We start from the raw sequence: 20500 nt of genomic DNA on the forward strand, positions 1-20500 counted from the left end.
TGGTGGATTAATTAAATATTAACCTGCAGGATCGAGAGGCTCGCAGGCCAGAGGGAGGTCAGCCGGTGACACCTGTACAGTAGAGCAGCAGCAACACCTGCAAACAAATACAAATACTGTAAACTGGAACCAGCTGAAGCTAAATTAGGAGCAACACTGGGTCTTTGAGGTCCAGGACATAGCAGCAACACTCAAAGTACAATTCCAAAACAAAACAACACTGCAGACAGAAGATAAAGTTTCTGGAGATTTGCCTGCAATCAAGAACACATCAGATAAGTGACTTGGCCCATGAGGGTGAGGCTCGTTCAAGAACAGCACAACATGTTGATAGAGTGCAGCAGGTTAGCAGAGTTGGTGTAACCAGTATTACATCGACTAATGTTTTAACAGATATTTAATAACAAAAACCACGCCATACGTGGGGTATAAAGGTAGTATTACTGGATGACTAAAGGATCGGAGATGACGGGGGGAAGGTCGAGTTTGATGGGATGACAGGGATCAAGGGGAGGGAGTAAAGGAGGTCATTTGCCAGGGCATGAACGGTACCCGAAGGGGGATGAAGTGGGGTTGAATTTGTGAGGATGGATGGGGTCGGATGTAGTCGTGGTGAGGCTGGAGCATCTATGTCTTGTTGTGAGGCGGCGGTACCAGCTGCTGAGCCACTTTGCTGACCTGCTGAGAAGGAAGAGAGGAGAAGAAGAACAGGGACTGGGAGGGAGGGTCGTAAGAACTGAGGCAAACAGAGAATAAAAAGGTCAGACACACCTACATAGGTTACAGCAGGTGACTGACTTGATGAGGCACAGAATCAACAAGGTGCAGGTGATTTGAATTAGTGGGAGAGAAGTGCAGTCTTGTTCCTGAACCATAGTTATAATAATTTCATGTCGTATAAGCTGCAGATGCTTTGATCAGCAATGTGTCTTTGTAAATCTCAGCTACAGCTGCACAGACATAAAACACTGGACAGTTGAAATCCCCGATGCTACAACATGATGGATTTAAGTGGGATGTGACGGTGCAGCTGGTCAGAGACTCGGGATAAAAGAGCAGCTGAGGAGTGAGGCGTGAACACCCACTGACGTCCACTGACAAATACAAGTACAGTAAGATGAAGGATGTTAGCCCAGTGACCATTAAACTGAGATGGAAACATGATGGATTCTTCTGAGGATGTGTTTGTGTGTTTACTGCTCCTGATAGAGCACGCACATTTTTCTATTTGTTTTTTTAATCACAACACTGGTGGTTTTTAACAACACATCCTCACTGCGACCTCGTCACATGTCCACATTTGGTCCACATACGACGTCAAAGTTAGCCTGGGTGTGTTGGTTGTTGACGTTCTGGGGCGCTGTGTCAACTTCAGCCTGTTACATGCATTGTCTGTTTTCAAAATACACTTCTGTTTCACAGGAAATGAACAGTTTGCATACAGTCTCTTTCAAAATAAAAATAAACACCGCAAATTGACGATTTCGTTGCTTCAACAATTAATGCATGTGGTTACATTAAGCCAACACACACACACACACACACACACACACACGGTTGGGTTTAGGAAAAAAAGAACAGGCTCTGGCTTTACAATCTTATGGGAAGCGAACACCGGCCTGCCAGGTGAAAGTCAGTAGTTGTTGGACCCATCCACCACCGCTCCTGCCTGCCTCACTCAGACTTTCGCCCCCTTAACTTTCATTGTGGTCCCATTGCGTTTCCCCCTGTTGCCACCAGTCACTGTTTAACAATAATGGCAACCAGCCGTGTGTCATGCCAACATGAAAAGACGGCTTTTTTTGTCGGTGTCTAACGTCGCGCGTCACTGACCAAGCACTAGAATTCACCAGCTGTGGAGTTAGACCGGGTTGAACCTATAGATGATGTCATGGAAGCTATGTTCAGTGTTTTTACAGTCTTTGGTTTCAACATAATAACATACAATTTAATCTGTGGTTTGAAACAAACAATGCTGACATTTATTCTGGTGATTGGTTTTGTATGTTTACAATGTATTTTGTATTTTACCAGCTCTGACACTAAGATGTAAAGAATGTCCAGAGGCAAGAAGACAAGAGGGAAAATACCTGGGAGCATAAAAGTGCTCTGCAAAGATCAGTGTTATTTCCCACATCAACTATAATGAATGTGTTCGAAGCTTAATTTTGCTGTGAGGATGATTAAGTTCAGTTTCAATGGCCCAGTTGGAAAGAGTTTGTGCTCTGATGAATGTGCTCTGTATAGTTCACGGCACTCTGCATGTTCAACTCTAATATTTCTTGAGCACAGATGGAAATTTTAATCTGATTACCGAAGAACAGATGCCCACCAAAACATCAGGACTGCACCTCGTTAATTCAACCACCTGTGCCTCATCAGTTCAACCACCTGCTGTAACCTATATAGGTGTGTCTCACCCTCTCTCCTCTGTTTGCCTCAGTTCTCACGACCCTCCCTCCAAGGTTTTGTTATAATCTCATCACAATGTTGGTATCCAACCTGTAACACAAACCAAAGGCCATGACTTCCTGTGCTGCTCTCTCCTTCACACACTCACATACTCTCCTGTCAACACCATCCTCTCCACCCTCCTCACCCTCAGGCCAGCCGCCCAGGTCTCCCCTCACTGAATGCTTGTCTGTCAGAATCCTCCTCTGTGTGTTAATCCAGCAGTATTGTGGTGTTGTATTGTCGCTGCGCTCTGGGCCAGCGATTGCCCTGATGGCTCTGAATGCCCGGCCTGTCTCTTGTTCTGCCTGCTGTGTTTCTGCTTCGCTGTCACTCACCGTCCTGGCCTAGTTTTTTTGTCCCTGTGTGTTATGTCCAGGCTCCGGTGTCTAAACAAAAGAGGCTGTTGTTTACATGTTGCTCATCAATAGGCAGGGTGCCGGACTGCCGCATCAACAAATGAGATGCAAAGTGCAGAGGACGGCAGGCGGCCTCGGCCTTTTAGTAAGACAAACATTTTGCACAGGCAGAGCTGCTCTGGAAAAACATGAGTGGACACGAATAAATACAATTCATGTTCTCTGTTTGGTAAATATTTTGATGTCATTACAGCAGTTTGAAAACTTTCATATGTTTGTGTCTGTAATGTTAGAGGCAAGAGATGCATGGAAGAGGCTTCTCCACAGACATTTACCCGCACATGGAAAAGACACAACTTCTTGGCCCACCACGTCATCACTTTTTGTTTTTGGCAAAACTTGTCAGAGGGGAATTTAGTCCTTGTCCCTGTCCTACAGATAATGAAGAGGTATGATCTGCTCTGTTCCTCAAATACTGTTCTTCCTGTATGACGAAGCCCAGAGGTACTGGAGTATTTTCATTTTGGAAGACTTTCTGATTCGACACCATTACATTACAGAAGGGCATGCTGTGCTTTATCTGACTGCTGAGTTCTTTTGTTTGTTTTCTGGATTCAGCACAAGATAAACAAAAACATGTTCGCAGGCTGCAGTACAAACTCAAAAAATATGAACTTTTCAGAATCTGTGAAACAACAGTTTGATGTCAGAGTGACATTCAGGTATGTAAAGAGTTTAGGAGGATGTTGATGGTGTGTAAAGAAAGTGATGGGATGTTTACACACACTATACATGCACACATAGGTCACATGTGTATTAAGCAAACTGTCTAATTCTCAGATATACATACTTTGTTTAATAAGAGGAATAGCACCGCCAAGCACAAACATGACAACATACACTTGGTGTCATGACTCTGTACCCTCACACAGTCTTAATTCAGCCCTGGTACCAGAACAAAATGTTGGCACTGTATGTTTTTATGCAAACTATTAATACTTTACATTGACACATTTAATATTTGTCATATCAGCATTTCTAAAGTGACGCAGTATATCAGCTGACTTTGTCATTAAGTGATGGGGAGGATGGTGGATGGTGTGACATCTCAGCAAGACACATGCCAGGCTGTAGACCACTGATTAAGACTGACAGACAACCAAAGTGAGTTGTTTTGGTCAGCTGTTTAGGCCCCAGACATGCAGGTGTTTTGTAGTGACCTGTCACTGTTTTTCCAGTGTCTTCTCAGACACCAAACATAGGTGTTTCATGGCAACCCTTTGCTATTTTTGAAGTGCCTTTTCAGGCAACTAGCGAAGATGTTTTGCAGCAACCAGTTGCTTTTTTTCAAGTGGCTTTTTAGGTACCAAACATGGGTGTTTTATGGCAACCTGTCACTGTTTTTCCAGCACCTTTCTAGGCACCAGTCTCTGGTGTTTTCTAGCAACCCATGGCTGTTTTTCTAGCAGCTTTTTAGGCACCAAATATGGGTGTTTTTCAGAAACCCATCGCTGTGTTTCTAGCAGATTTTTTTAAAACCCATCATGGGTGTTTTTTGGTAACGCATCACTGTTTTTCCAGCAGCTTTTTAGGCACCAAACATCAGTACTTTTAGGCAACTCATTGCTGTGCTTGGAGTGATTTTTGAAAACCCAACATCAGTGTTTTTAGGGACCCATCACTCACTGTTATCTGTTATTTTAGGCACTAAATATTGGTGTTTTTTTCAGGGATACGTAGTTGTTTTTCCAGCTGCTATTTAGGCACCAAACATGGTTATTTTATTGCAATATGTCATTGTTTTCCCAGGGCCTTTTTGGACAACAATCTTTGGTGTTTTTTAGCAACCCATTGCTGTTTTTCCAGTGACTTTTAAGGCAACAAACATGGGTGCTTTAATGACTGGTGGCTGCTTTTTCAGTGGGGACAGTGCCCAGAAAAGAGGTATTTTTTTTACCAAGACATCACTGCTATTTTCAGCTGATATTGTGCCCCAAAACACTGGGTATTTTAAGCCAAAACATGATCTTTTGCTAAGCATGACCAAGTGCTTTTGTTTTTTGTCATTGTTGAAATGTAAAGTTTCAACATATCTGCTAAATAAACATGCACAATGCCAACATGTTCTCTGGAAATTGTGTTGCTTAATTATATGTTATATTAATTATATATGTTGCTGAGGGCTGGTGGGGTCTGGTTAGTCTATCTTCACATACTTCATCATGTGAAACACCGGCTGCCTGTGGAAAATGTCTTCCTGTTGCGGTTCCTGTTTAGGCATCTGAGGAGCTGCAGTTATTCTGACTATGTTGGCTGTGTGTTCAGAGGTGTAACAGCCAGAGACTAATAAATCCACACAGACCAAAGAGAAAATTTGTGGTAAATCTACTCAACAGGTAGAACAGTGTGTTCAGCTACAGCAACAATAACAACCAGACTTTTATAGTTACAAGCTGTTGTGAAAATAAACATGTGGCTGTTTCTTCCCAAAACAAAAGGCCTGGGGGAAACTGTTAGCTGTGTTTCTGCTCCATAATTCAAAAGTGCAGGTTGTTACATTTTCCAAAACTATTTATGTTAGAAGAAGAAATGTCTCCACTTAACTAACCACTTCTTAAAACCATTAGTCCTTCAGTTGTAAAAATAAAAAAGAGCCTGCAGGTTCTAATCATGCTTAATCACATGAAGAGGGCTGGTGAATACAGCTGGCACTAAACCCTGAGGACTACTGAGTCTCCATGGCTCATAACAGGAGGCCAGTTCAGTGCACAGTAGTGCCAGTCATCAGTGAGCTCTTGAAATGGCCCGGGGATGTGACTTTGAGCCTGTTGTGTCTCCTCGGCCCCACGCTGCGCCGCTTTCCATACGGGGCGGGGTGCCGCTCAGTCCGGCGCACAGCGCAGAGCGCACCGTCACCAGCTGCTCTCCCTGCGCCGTCTGTCCGTCTCACTGCACAACATGGGTCTGGAAAAGGAAAAGTCGGACACCAGTATATTTATGGACGAAGATGAGTTTAACAGATCGATAGAGCCCATCCTGTCGAAGAAGGGGAAAGTGTACACAGAGGAGCCGGACCGAGATCCAAACGACGTTAACGCGCACTTGAAGGTAAAGTCTGAACACGGTGCGGAAAGACTCTTTGAAAGTGAAACTACACATGTTGAATTATCTACAATCACCAGCTTATATGACCGTATTGTTTTCATGTAACACTCTGTGAGATTGGTAATCTGCAGCGTGAATACCTGGAAGTCGCTGCCTGCGCGTTAATCCATCATCTCCAAAACCTTCCTTCCAGTGAGCGCAGATTTTTTTGTTTTAACCTTATTATGTGTGTGTGCCCCCGACTTGTGTGATCTGACAGGTTGGTTTCGAAGATGTCATCGCTGAGCCCATCTCCACACACAGCTTCGACAAAGTGTGGATAGGAAGCCACGCCGCCTTTGAGCTGGTTAAATACATCTTCTACCGGCTGCTGACCACGCTGCTGGCCGTGCCCATGGCTTTCATCCTCGGACTCATCTTCGCGGTGCTCAGCTGCATCCACATCTGGTAGGAAGAAGTTCATCTCAACCTGCAGGCTTCTCTTTGCCGCTGCTTCTGTCCTGGCTCATCTGGCACAGCGCCACATGTTGCTCCTAAAGGAAATAATTAGGGTTTCTTTCATTAAAAAAACACACACAAACATCATATTAGAGTGATGCCATGACATAAAATAACCTGGAAACATAACCTGTAAAGTCATAGTAAGTACTTAAAGATTAAAGATGATCATCATAAAACTTCCTGATTGGTTCATTATATGAAGTTTAATAAGAGCTGACGTGTCATTTTCACTGGGGACAGGGGGACATGTCCCATTTGTGTCCCTCAGACTTTCAAAAACGTATTTTTAAACCACAAAAATCACGCTTACTACACTACTGTTTGGCCAGCTGTCAGATTCTGTCTGTGAATGTGACTTGAGCTGCTCATTTTTGACTGACACACTCCAAGAAAAATGCCACAGAGGAGCAGCATATTTAGCATGTTTAGTACTATTCTGGCAGAATTTAGTACGATTACCAACCTAATTATTTCCTGGATTTTCTTTTTATTTTTGTAGTCCCAAAATGTTTGTAAGAGTGAAGGTAATGGGACTCAAAACGCCTTTTTTAAGAGGGAGACCCCCCTTTTTACTGTGTCCCCCCTTACTTCTCAAACCAAAGGTACACTCCTGCGTAATAACAACATTAATAATTATAACTAATAACTTTAAAACAAGAAACAAAAGAAGCCATACAAATTCACAATCAGTAAATATCAACAACAATAACAGAAAAAAATGGATAAAAGTACTCTTTAAAGAACAGATGACACATGAAACAGATAAAATAATTGAGAAACGTTGAGAAAACGCGAGACCATAGCATGTTACAATGATGCAGAGATATGAAAAAGTACTAATTAAGTACTTAAAACACTGTTTTGAGCACCAGAAACTCAGTTGAAACGTCTGTGGGAACATTATGTGACTGTTCCTCAGGGGCCTCTGCAACCAGCCAGCATACTTGTTCTTGTTCTTTGGGTAAACATCGAGAGGAGTTATTTTTACAGTTAACGTCACACATAGTTTAACATTGAAACATTTTGTCAGTGTTTTGTTTTTATTTGGACAATGATGTCATGCTTATGTCAGCTATATGTGCCTGCATCAAGTTAACCCAGGTGCCTCCACAGACCGAGCGATACGTATATGTTCCCAACCACGACCCAAAGAGTCCCTTTATTAGCACTCGATGAAACAACATTTATGCCCAGAAATAAGCGCTCTATGGAAAGTTGGGAGGAATGCTGAGTTCCACTGGTAGTGGAAAAAAAACGCCCCGTGCCCTTTGCCGGATAGCTGGCATTCTCACAGCAACACACAGGCCTATTTGCAGACCAGAGTGGGACATTCTTCAGATACAGATAGAGCGCTGCAGAGTTACTTTCGCCTGACCTTTCACCCAGGTGAGGTGAGGATGATTCCTTCGGCCGCTGTGTTTGGAGGGGGGAAGCCACCGCAGGTATTTGTCAGTAGAGGGCTGAGCGGTGACGCTGAGATGGTCAATACATGAGGAATGTCAGGAAGGGACATCACACTGAGGGAAGCTGCTTCAAAGGAGCTTTCACAACACACCCTTTTATTTTCTGTAACACATCAGAGGAAAGGTCACAAGCTGCAGGACTGCAACAATATGATTCACTTCTTTTTTAGACAGAGATACAAACCACAATACAGAGAAGACAGTAGCAGAATAACTGATAACACAAGTACCAGACAATATTTTGGTTATAGAAAAATGTGAATACTGAATGTTTTACAAAGTAGTGAAAATGCACCCAAGACATATATTCTAGGTTATTTCCTCCTTTATAACATCATATTTAGCAAGATTTTTTTAGGTCTAAATTGATGTTAAGAAAAACAGTTTCAAGAACCTGTTCACCAGAAAAATATGTTGGAAATGTATAATTCTGCAAACCATGGCTACATTACATTTACATGTCTTGGCCTCAGTGAAAACTGCTTTTTGTGCCACTATCCATACAGGATAGTGCCACAGGAAATGTTGAATCTCTCTGGAAATAACACCCACTTTTTGTGACTATAAGCTGCTGGAAACACAGTGACAGGTCGCCACAAAAACCTGTGTCTGGTGCTAAAAAGTTGCTGGAAACACAGCAATAGGTCACTACAGCACATCCCTGTTTGATGCCAAAAGAGCCGCTGGAAATACAGAAGTGATTCAGTACATAAGCTGCTGGACACACAGTAACGGGTCGCTATACAAAACACAAACCCACGTTTGGTGCCTAAAAAGCCGCTGGAAATACAGCAGTGACTCACCAAATCACAACTGCTTTTGTTGTCTATTGGTCTTGAAAAGTGGTCTGCAGCTTTGCAGGCAGCTGCATGGAAGGATTACTACACGGGCCAGGCCCTGGAGCCCAAAGTGTCAAAACCTTTACCTGCAAGATGTCACTGAAGAGACATGTACCAACCAGGAACAGACTCAAGATGACCAAAGAAGTTGCGAAAGGGACTGCAAAGAGACACTAAATGACAAAAAGATGTGTAACAAATACAAAGAGACACAAAAACAGCAACAGAGAGATGCAAAACCACCAAAAAGTCTGTGTTTCTTGCTCCTTTGTAGGAGATGTGGGGCCTTTTGCATATCTGTGCCCGGCATCCCTTTGTCTCATCATCCACCCGTGGGCGTCAGCTCATACACTTTGTCACTTATGATGATATGATACATATGAATGGTGCAAATGTAATGTTTGCATGGTTTGCAGAAATGTACAATGCCAACATTTCCTGCTGATGACTGGGCTGAACGTACAGATGGCATTAACACAGATGCTGAATCAGTCATGGGGTGAAATTGCAGCATTAACTATTATCACTGCAGCATGATAATGGAAGAAAGCAACAACCTACTCTTTAATTATTTTAGAGCGACAGATTGTACACACACTCATATTGCTTTTTTTCCACAGTGGGACTGAGGGTTGACGCAGCAGATGATTTAAAGATCCAAACTTTGTCCATCAGCAGCATCTTTGAGTTAAAAACTGAACCTACTTGGCAACATTTTCTAGAATATGCATCAATAATCTGTGGATGACGTCAGAGTTCATTCACAGCAATTTTAGTTCAAGCTTTAGACGGAAAGTCTGAATTCCAAGGATAAACGTTATGTGCAGTCTTCTTTACATCTCAACTATGCATCAAACTCTGTTGCATCTCTCCTGAAGATCAGCTGACTCCATCAGGTGAAAACAGTGCTTGCTTAATAAAACCTGCAGATGCGATCAAATCATTCTCTCAGCATCTTTTCTGAAGTGACCTTTTGACCTTCATCCTTCCAGGTTGGTGATGCCGATGATCCAGAGCTTTGTGATGCTCTTACCGTCGGTCCAGGTGGTGTGGAGGAGTCTGACGGACATGTTCATCACACCATTCTTCCACAGTATGGGAAAGAGCCTGTCCTCCGTTCAAGTGCAGACCACAGCGTACTGATGTGGACGCCGCTCTGTCCCCTGTGGAGAGAGAAATGTAGGACAGCTCGAAGTCAAAGGAAAGAAAACAGTGAATGATGCTTGTAGTGGAAAACATGAGCTCTTTATAAAGACAAATGCGAAGTCCTGCACTAAGGACTATAAATACATACAACAGTGAATTTAAAAAAGGCTTAGTAAGCAGTGAGCATGAATCTGGATCACTCGCAGGGAAAATATCTTAAAAAAATCTACGTAACGTTTAAGGAGAGATGTTTCACGTTTAGTTATGACTTTATATACACTGACATATATTCATAAAATGTGTTCATACATCACCCAGAGATCTAAAAAAAAGACTTTCACTTTTCAGGCAATTTTACCAGTTACTATTAACCTTGAAGTTATTTAAGCTGCAAATCAAATCCATGCAGGTGGGTGTTTAGGGTTTAGTTGTCACATCACTAGAAAAGTAAGACCTTTATGAAAAGCTCATGAGCGCCACCAAGAATGTTGTTTTGCTGATTGTTACCAAAAAAATTCTTGTCATTCCATTACGTTGTGGCTGAGAGAGCCGTTGTCGTTGTTGTTAAGGCAAACATACTGCTGAGTTGCTGAGAGATGTAATATTTCTGCTTTTCATATATTGTATATATTGCAAATAATTCAGCTAGAAGTTGAATGTAATGAACTGAATCAGCGTCTGAGGGTAGTTCTTATGATTATTAAATGCTAAGATGCAGCTTGTTGCACATTTTCAGGCTTATTTAGACTTTCATCTGCTGTGTTGATTTCACAGTGCATTGGCAGTAATATTGGGCATTTACTTTTCTATGGACCTAAGAGTTATTTTAATATGTAATTGAACTACGTCAAAAACAGGGTTGGATATCATCAGAGGGGTGGATTTTTAATTTATTTTTTAAGCAACGATCACTTCTCAACATTTGGCGGCGTCTGAAACGAGAGGACCTGCCTAACAGTCGTGTGATGAAGGCGTTCCATATTGCGTACTGTGTTTGGTTGAAGCCTCGGTTGAGCTGAGACTCCGGTACATGCATATTTAATTTAGAGGTTGTTTTTATGCTACAGCGCTGCAGTTAGCAGGCTGGATTTTGGAATATTTCCGCAGAGAGACAGAGTTCAAACAGCAACGCGATTTTACCTTTTCTTTGCAGTGGATTTGATAAAGTTGAGTTTAAGGTACAAGCCTGCACAGTTCCCTCTTGCTATGAGCTGCACAATCTAAACTTTAGAGGCTGATATAGAGAGAATCAGTGTCAGAGTTATGGAGCTGAGTGTCAGGTACATACTTACACACAGACACACACCTCTGATAAACAGACACAACATGTTGGAGTTCTTTTGTCATCCTTTTTACTCCCGAATCTGTTTAGCCTCTAGATGTGCCACTAAAGTTCAATCATCCCACTGGACGTTTCTGTGAACTAGGAATACATTATATTTGTATGTTCATATTCATTTCATGTAGTGGATATGTGGAAACTTTACATTTCAACAAGGCTGTGGTTAACGTGTGGTTAGATTTAGGCACAGGAAAAGATCATGTTTTTGCTTAAAATACCTGGTTCTGGGGGGCACAATCCCTGCTGGAGAAGCAGTGACAAATCGCTACCATATACCGGCGGTTGACACCTTAAATGCCATCGGTAAAAAAGAGACAGGGTGCTACAAAATACCCATGTCTGGTGCCTAAAAGCCACTGGAAACATAGCAGTGACTACATCAGGTTTTGTTATTTGTCTTGAGCAGTGGTCGTCAGTGGTCTGCAGCTGTCCTTCACCTCCCAGTGATAACGTCAGCATACTGTATGTACTACGTCACTTTAGAAACGTTAATATGAAATTTGCAGATGTAACGTATGGGAGGCTGGCTAGTTTTATCAGAAGCTAGTTGCCAACTCTGCAGTTGGTGCTGTGCAGGTAGTGTGCAGTAGGTTTACCAGAGCTTCCTTTCTGAAAACAGCTGCCTGCTGCTTCTTAAAACAGGGTCGCTGAGGTTGCAGAGACTGAACCACGTGTGTGGTTGTTGCGGGGGGGGGCACAGCAAACTCTCATTTTTTGTTTTTTTTTTTGTTTGTTTTTTTAATATATACGTTACCTTTGTGTCCCAGCTATCATTCTGTCCCCTCTCTAAATTTTTTGCGGTCTGTGAATGCAGCACAGATGGAGCTCTTCATGAGTTATTTTCTGCCTGATGCTCCTCTGTAGCAGTAGTTTGTGATTCATGAGTTGAATAATTGATCTGTTGGTCCATTCAGACCTGATCAGATCAGATCGATGGATGAGAGGAGCAGCTGCTGCGAGTGAATGCAAACTTTTACATCCAGCAGATTGAACTGTTAAGTATTACTTTCAGAGCGCCTGACATTCTACTGCTCCACCTCTGCCCTGAGTAAACTCTGTGCTCCAACAGTGTGGTGCTACATGTATAAATAACCGTAATGTATATATATCTCAATAATTTTCCTAATGAACAGTCCAGCTCCAAAAATACAAAGTCTATATGTTGCTGTAGATGTTTTAATCGTGATGGGCCGCCACAAACGAATGAATGTATGGGAACCCCTGCATGACAGAGCATCTATTTTTTGACACCTTGGGAATAAGAAGGGTCGGCTACGGACATGGCTGATAATTCTCTGTGGATTCATCACCGCAAGTGACACATTTAACGATATAAACTCATCTGATCCATTGTTGATATAAAACATGTTAAAGGCACGGCTCGTCATGGCTAAATCAACCCAGTCACCAGAAAACATGTTAGCTTTTAATGTTTCTGCAAACCATGGATATATACATTTGCACGTTATTATGTAGTAGACCTTTAAGTTTCAGCAATGCTGTGGTAACATGTCATTAGGTTTAGGCCCAAAAACACTTAGTCATGGTTAGGAAAAGATCATGTTTGGGCTGAAAATATCCCATTTGAGGTGTACAGTGCCAGCTAGAAAAGCAGGGGTGTCTCGGTACAACACAACCGCTTTGCATGACACTATCCCCGCTAATGGATCACTCCAAAACACCCAAAATGGAAGCTTAAAATGCTGATGGAAAAACGCTGACAGCTAAGACAGATGGCTACAAGACAACTATCTTTTGAGCCTGAAAGGTTGATGCAAACACAGCAATGACTGCAATGAAAAAAACACCCAGCTTTATCGTTAGTTGGTCTCAAACAGTGGTCTGCAGCTTGGCAGCCATCACCATACGTGACACACCACATCTCTCCCCTCCATCTACCAACGACAATGGCAGCTCATGTACCATGTCACTTTAGAAACAATATGATAGATATGAAACATGCAAATGTATTCGTGGTTTCCAGAAACACGTAATGCCGACATTTTCTTCTGGTGCCTGGTCATGGCTCAGTGTGCTGCACCGGAGAATTCCCCCCAGAGAACAGAACAAACTACCCTAGTAAAGTGCGATTCCAACATATCAGGAAACAAAGGTGAAATGATCACAGTCAGATTGTCACAAAGTGGGCATATGAACCAATAAGCCTGTTACAGTTACAGCATGCAGTTTGTTTTGGGCGGTTATACAGATTTTCTAGAAAAAAAGGAGCACCTGAGGTGGATTATAGCGTCAAACAACATTTACCTTTTCAAATATTTAAACTTGTTACTCAACTTTGCACTGCAAGCTTAGCAAGCTCACCTGCTGAACTTGTAAACCAAGCGAATCAGCCCTCTGACACAACAGAAGATAGACACTGTATGACGTGATGTTTTGTTTCCAGCTGACAACTGAAGGCAGCACTTCTGTCAGAGCTTTTTAATCCTTTCACGGATGTTAGACTGCTGACGAGCTGCCAGCCAGTACGCTTGTGTTTAGTTTTTACAACTCTCAGAGGAGACTCAAGGTAGGGTTGTGCAATAGTGAAAAATGCAGGTGTGTAGATGAAACGTCTTCTCTCCTCAGCAAAACCACCAGGCGTTAATCAGCCCCAGATATTATTCAAAAGTTATTTACATTTAGACAAATAAATCATTATGTGACACCTGCAGTAAAAACATGTCTTTTATTTTATTGCTCTGTATTTTCTGGATCTTTTTTAACTGTCGCTTTGTGGAAACATTCAAACTTTTGCTTTAACAAACTCAGACGAGTTCTTCGTGACCAAAAATAAAGACATTTTTTCCTCCAGGTTATTTCTCTGTGTGGTTTCTTCCTCTGTCACAGGAGATGAGTGTGGTTTGGGATTTGCAGCTGAGAGCCAGAAAGGTCTCGTAAATCACTTTGCTGAGATTGCATAAGACACTTTCCTATACAAAGATGAGCTGTGGGTTGATGGAACATGACCTGAGGCTCTGCTGCTAGACCTGCAGGCCTGCACAGCATCTCTACCTGTTGCACTCACTCGCCTGCATACAGTATACATTTATCAACAGCAGGGTTAAATGTATTTCAGCGATGCTCTGTGCTCCACTGATAGCACTATTTACTACAACTATTACCCTGCTGCAACGTCCTGCAGCACTAAATACCTGCTATTATCCTAAGTGGTGCTCAGTTCGCACACACCTTTTTTGTATGTCTTTGTCTCCTCTAAACAGACAGACCCTCACTTTATCTACAGCCAGTGGTGGAAGAAGTATTATTTTACTCAAGTAAAAGTAGCAGTATTCTATAAAAACATAATCTGTGACCAGCACAAATCCTACAGTCAAGATTTCACTTATGTAAAAGTACAAAAGTATAACAGCAAAATGTACTTCTTGGGCAGGATGGTCTCTTTTGATATGTTACTGTATATATCGTCCATCCATCCATCCATCCATCCATCCATTTTCATGCTCTTATCTAGGGCCATAGCAGCAGGCTAAGCAAAGTATTCCAGACGTCCCTCTCCCCAGCAACGCTTTCCAGCTCTTCCTGGGGGACCCCGAGGTGTTCCCAGGTCAGATGACATATGTAATCCCTCCAGCGTGTTCTGGGTCTGCCCCGGAGCCTCCTACCAGTGGGACGTGCCTGGAACATCTCTAACGCAAGGTACCCAGGGGGTCACTACCCAAAGCTCATGACGACAGCTGAGGGTTAAATTTTCAGATTTACATTTATTTATTTAGCACTTTATAAAAGATATAAATACAAAGAAATGACCAAAACAGATCAGTGCAGGCAGAGGCAGAAAGCCCAAACAGGCTTAAATAAAGCCTCTACCTAAAGAATGAAAATAAACCACTAGATTAAATTTAAACAAACAAAAAACACAAAACAACAACAACAACAAAAAACATCAAGTAACCCATTTAAATATAGTGCACATTTAAGTAATGAAAGAAATATTAAATAATAAAAATTCAAAGAATGAGCATGTAAGCAAACTAAGACAAAAGTGCTATAGAGAACCAGCTATAAACCAGCAATTAAAGCAACACTTACCTTTCTGGAAATTTTACACTTTTCTTTGTTTAGGTTAAAATGCTATTAATACGCTGATGGCACACTGAAATGTAAGTGAATTCCACCAGAGATGAAACCTCATAATTATACCACTCTCATATAGTCATTGCATTTGGACCGAATGGGAGACGGGGAGACGCCGGCAGCGCTGTGACAGGACGCGGGAGCGGGGGAAGTGCGGAGGGGTTAGCTAGGCTAAGAGCTAACCCCATTAAACCAGCTGTTCCCAGTGTCCTTCTGGCGAATGTCCGCTCACTGGACACGAACATGGAATACATCCGACTGTGGAGATCCACTCTCCAAGGAGTGAGGGACTGCTGCGTCCTTGTGTTCACTGAGACACGGATGAATGGTAACATATCAGACTCCGGTGTTGAGCTAAGGAGGCTAACACTACACAGAACAGACAGGACGGCAGCATCATCTGGTAAGCTCCGTGGTGTATACGCAAACTATTCATGGTGCTGTGATGTAAAGAGGAGCTCCCAGTTCTGCTCTCAGGATGTGGAGTTTTTGACTGTGAAATGTCGACCCTTTTCATCTTACTATTGCACTATATGTTCTTTCTTTTATGTTGCACAAATTGTTTTTATATGTTTTGTTTCTGTTTGCTTGGGGTATGCAAAATGTCATTTTGTTTTTGTGCTGGTTCAGTTCAGCTCATAACATTATGACAACACAGCATCCAGTTGCTAATGGCTAACGTTAGCCTACTGTAGCGTAGCCTCTGAAACATAAACGTTAACTTCCTTGTGTGTTTCCACTTACTGGTAACGTTAATGCTACTATCTAACGTTAGCACTGTAACCTTATTCTAAAACTCATTAGTCATCACTGACTCTGGTTGAGTTTTAAAACTCTGGGGTTGCGTTTGACTGTCTTGGTTGTAACATTACACTCCCGCTCCTTTTCTGTGTATCTAACGTTACCTTGCCAACGGCTATGTCTATAATGAGGACGTAATGGAGGGAGGTGGAGTTGCAGGAGGAGGAGGATGGGACTTTGGAGGGAGGCGGGAGTTGTGGATGTTCAAATTTTTTCTAAGTGCTGTGTGAAATGCAAGAAAGGTAAGAGTTGCTTTAAAGTGCCTTTAAACATCTTCTAAAATGTCTAATAGTATAACATTTCAATGCCAGATGTGAGAAGTTATTCCATAGTTTAGCACCCCTATAGCGCATGGAGAATTGAGCTTGAGTTGAAATTGAGGAGGGTGAAGATCTGCAGCTTGCCTAGTTGCATAAGAATGAACCTGTGAATTTGCTTTAAAATAGCACATAAAGCGCTCAGGAATATTTCCTTTGCCTTTATATATCTCATAAATAAAAACACAGATTTGAAGTATATTGATGTCATAAATAGTAAGGATTCCAAGTCCTTTGAATAAAGGAGTGGATGCAGCATACGATTCAGAACGGGTTGCATTTCTAATAAAGCATTTCTGAAGGACCAGAATTCTGTGAAGGGTAGAAGGAAATGTTCTTGCCCAAACTATATAACAGTAGGAGAGATACAGATAAATCAAACTGTAGTAAAAAGTGAGGAGGCAAATTCTGGAGACGAGGTGACTAACCCTCCTTATTATCCCAATTGATTTATTCACTTTTTTGCTAAGCCAGTCTGCTTGATCTTTCCATTTTAAGTTTTCATCAACAATAATTCCCAAGAATCTAGTGGATGTAACTCTAGGCATCTCTGTAGACTCAGTTTTAATTTTACATAAATCTTTAGGGTATAACCGAACTGAACTCCATTGCTTGGGGCGATAACTCTTTCTCTGCCCAGAAGGGACAATCCATCCTTTTCCAGCAGAGAACCATTGCCTCAGATTTGGAGTTGCTGACTCTCATCCCGACTGCTTCACACTTGGCTGCAAACTGCCTCAGTGCATACAGGATGAAGCCAACAGAACTACATCATCTGCAAAAAGCAGAGACGTGCAGAGATCACAAAGTCAGATGATACTCCGTCACTTTGGAAACGTTATTATGATACACATGAAATGTGCAAATGTTACATATTTGTAAATCGCACAAACGTACAATGCCGACATTTTCTCCAGGTGACTGAGCTGTGATAATAAGAGTGATACAATCTACGACTACTATGACCACAGCGACGCCTGTATTAACATCACTACTGCTGATGCTTCCACTATTACTGTTGCTGTCTGTTGGTGAAACTATCACCTATCAGCTGATATCACTGCTGTCACTGTGTGGTACATAGTATTACTGTCGTTGTTATGCCAACACTTGTGCAGCTGAGAGGGCTACTGTGTTTGTTAATTCTGCTGCTGCTGCTGCTGCTGCTATTAGGATTTTTTTCTACCACAACTATGACATGTATATTGGATTAATCAATGGAACAATATTGTAGTGGTGTCTTGAAAACCCCTGAGGGTTGGGCACACGTCTCTTACTGCCACTCCTGGCACTGTACTAATGAAGCTTAGCCAAAGTTCAGTCAGGAAGACTCTCTTTACACTCTTATTCATTCACAATTTTCTCTGCTCCTCTCCAGCTTCTACTCCATCAGATGACTCAGGGCGTCACCCGAAGTTAATCCAACAAAAATATGCCACGATCTCCCGAAGCCAGTCATGTCTTTTCTGTCAAGTGTTTAAACATTCTTCTCCTCTCTGCTGCCGTCAGTTGTCCATGTATTTATTTATTTATTCATTTTTATTTAATGTTTATTTAACAGGGACGATACATACAACATTTTCACAAAAAAATGGGAAAATGTGATGCATATAAGATGTCTATCTTCAGCTAATTTGCAGTCTTTGTCCCTGGTCAGGCTAGGTCGAACTAGGTTGAACAGATGTGACCTTTCTCCACTCCATCCACCTCCACTGCCCAGTCCTGCTCATCTTCCTATCCCATCATCCTTCAGCCATCCCTCTCTTCACCTCCACCACCAGTGTCTAGACTCCATCGGGGGAATATCTCTAAATTAACCACGGCTTCTCTACAGTGGGGTCTAATCACTATAGAGCTCGTCACATTCATCATATTGTGCATTTTATGATAAATTATAGTTCACTCTGAAATATGTCCCTCTTGTCTGAACTGTACTTGTACTACTACAGTTTACTCACTGTTGCCTTAGTTACTGTATTACAGCTGTAAATACTAACACTCCCTCTGATCAGTCTCATGTCCGCTGAGCCAAACGTCTCACATGTGACAGTTTCATCATATCCTGTGTGTTGGTAAATATTTATCTGACAAGAAATGACATGTTTTCACTGTGTGCAGATTATCAGCTCTTAGTTTGTGTCTGTTGTGTTTGATTATTAACTGCATTTACCTGATATTTTTTTTATGTGTAATTGATGTTGTTTCTAACTGTTTGTCTGTTTTTATAGTTGTTTCTGTTTTTTTGTATTTTGTATCTGTTTTTATATTTTGGTATTTATCATTCTATTTATGTGGTACTGTAATTTTCACAGTGTTCTTGTAAAGCACTTTGGTGACTTCTGTCTTTAAATATGCTATAGAAATAAATGTGACCTTGACCTTGACCTTGATATTAACCATCATCATCATCAGCCTGGGATGAGTCCAAGCCTTCATCATGCTGTGTATACTTATCATTGTAGGTTTAATTTAGGGTGGATTTATTTCACTGTTGTTTTTCAAAGAGCTGACATCACTTTTTTGAGGTCAGAGAGGTCATTCTGGTTTTGATCATCACAGATTTTCCATCACCGTCCTCCAAACTGAGAATGTCACAACAGCTGGGACCAAATCAGCTGTTCATATGAACTTGTTCTGTGACTGCGCTGACAGACTCATTTACATGTATTTGGTAGTCTAATCATAATCTAAACTGCCACAATGAAAAGTTCACACAGATCCCTTTAAGCTATGAACAATGATTCGCCCTCGTCATGTTGTGTCTGACATGTTGACGGCTCTTTCTATATCACATAATCTGACTCTGATGACAGATGATAACATTTACTTTTTCTCACTTTTGAATCGTGAGGCTGTTTATACAGTATGAAAATGATGTTTCTCATAATTGTTTAAAAACACTGCTAATATTCACCTTCAGGTCAGAAACCACTGATGTGGCGTCCTCTGTGAGTCGACAGCAGCATCTTTGAAACAGGTTTTCATTTGGATATTTTGATCCGTGCCACACCTCACAGAGTAAAGACCAACAACTCAGCTTGTGCATGGTCCCTTTCAGGAGTAAAAGTTACAAACCGCTGCTTTCTAATTTAATTGCTGCATAAAAATCACACTGTAAACCCCAATTCACTCACTCGACTTAATTTTTTCAGAAAGAGATAACACTGCAAAGTTTTAGTTTATTACAACACAATAACATAAAAGTTTTTAGTTCACCGGACACAAAACAAATGTGTCACATGACCTCCATCTGACAGGAAGTTTATGTCGGTTAAACATAATTTTTTGTTGTTGTTATTTGAGCATTTAATTCTTAATTCTGTCACATGAAGATAAAAACATTGAGTGCACATTTTGCAGCATTTTTTTTTAAATTTAATTGAACTACTGAAATATATTGTGACGAGCTGAGGGTTTCTTGATTGTAAGAAAAAGGCAAAGAGTTGAATTCTGAACCAGGATGATTTGGTTTCACTCCAAAGTCTGCAAAATCCAGCACTTGGTCAGTGACTTCCGGCATCAGACATAGACGAAAAAAGCCATTGCTTTCATGTCGGCATGATATGCAGCTGGTCACGATTATTGTTTAACAGTGCCCGGCAGTATCAGGGTGAAACGTAGCGGGACAACAACGAAAGTTAAGGCGGCAGAAGTCTGAGAAAGGCGGGCAGGCTGGGTGGTGGATGAGTCCAACAACTACAGACTTCCACCCAGGAGGCCACTGTTTGCTTTGTGTAGGATTGTAAAGCCAAGCCAGCTCCTTTTTTAATAAATGAAACCACATGCTTTTGTTGTTGAAGGAAAATAAATAACATCAGTTGTGTTGCTATGCTGACGAAGTGCTTTTATTTTGAAAGAGACTGTATGCAAACTGTACATTTCCTGTTTGTTTTTTTATTGGCAGCTAGAGGATTAAAAAATAAATAAAATTAAAAAAGGAAAACATCAAGGTTCTGGCCAGTTTCCATTAGATTCCTCACCATGACAGACATCGCTGTTTTCTGAGGGGGGACATAGAACCCATTTTTATTCACATATATTGAACTGGGAGTTCTAGGGACCCCTTTGAAAAAGGCCATGC

General features: G+C 41.6%; 1 protein-coding gene across 1 annotated transcript; it reads left to right on the top strand.

Moving 5' to 3' along the window:
* Positions 1 to 5482: 5482 nt before the first annotated feature.
* On the top strand, positions 5483 to 13507 carry cav2 (caveolin 2). The gene is made up of 3 exons (XM_049573077.1): positions 5483 to 5918; positions 6175 to 6362; positions 9711 to 13507. Exons 1-3 carry the CDS (start codon positions 5769 to 5771, stop codon positions 9859 to 9861), a joined length of 489 nt encoding a protein of 162 aa, XP_049429034.1. The 5' UTR covers positions 5483 to 5768; the 3' UTR covers positions 9862 to 13507.
* The last annotated feature ends 6993 nt before the right edge of the window (positions 13508 to 20500 follow it).

The sequence above is a fragment of the Epinephelus fuscoguttatus genome, linkage group LG4 (genome assembly GCF_011397635.1).
Source record: "Epinephelus fuscoguttatus linkage group LG4, E.fuscoguttatus.final_Chr_v1".
Taxonomy (NCBI): domain Eukaryota; kingdom Metazoa; phylum Chordata; class Actinopteri; order Perciformes; family Serranidae; genus Epinephelus; species Epinephelus fuscoguttatus.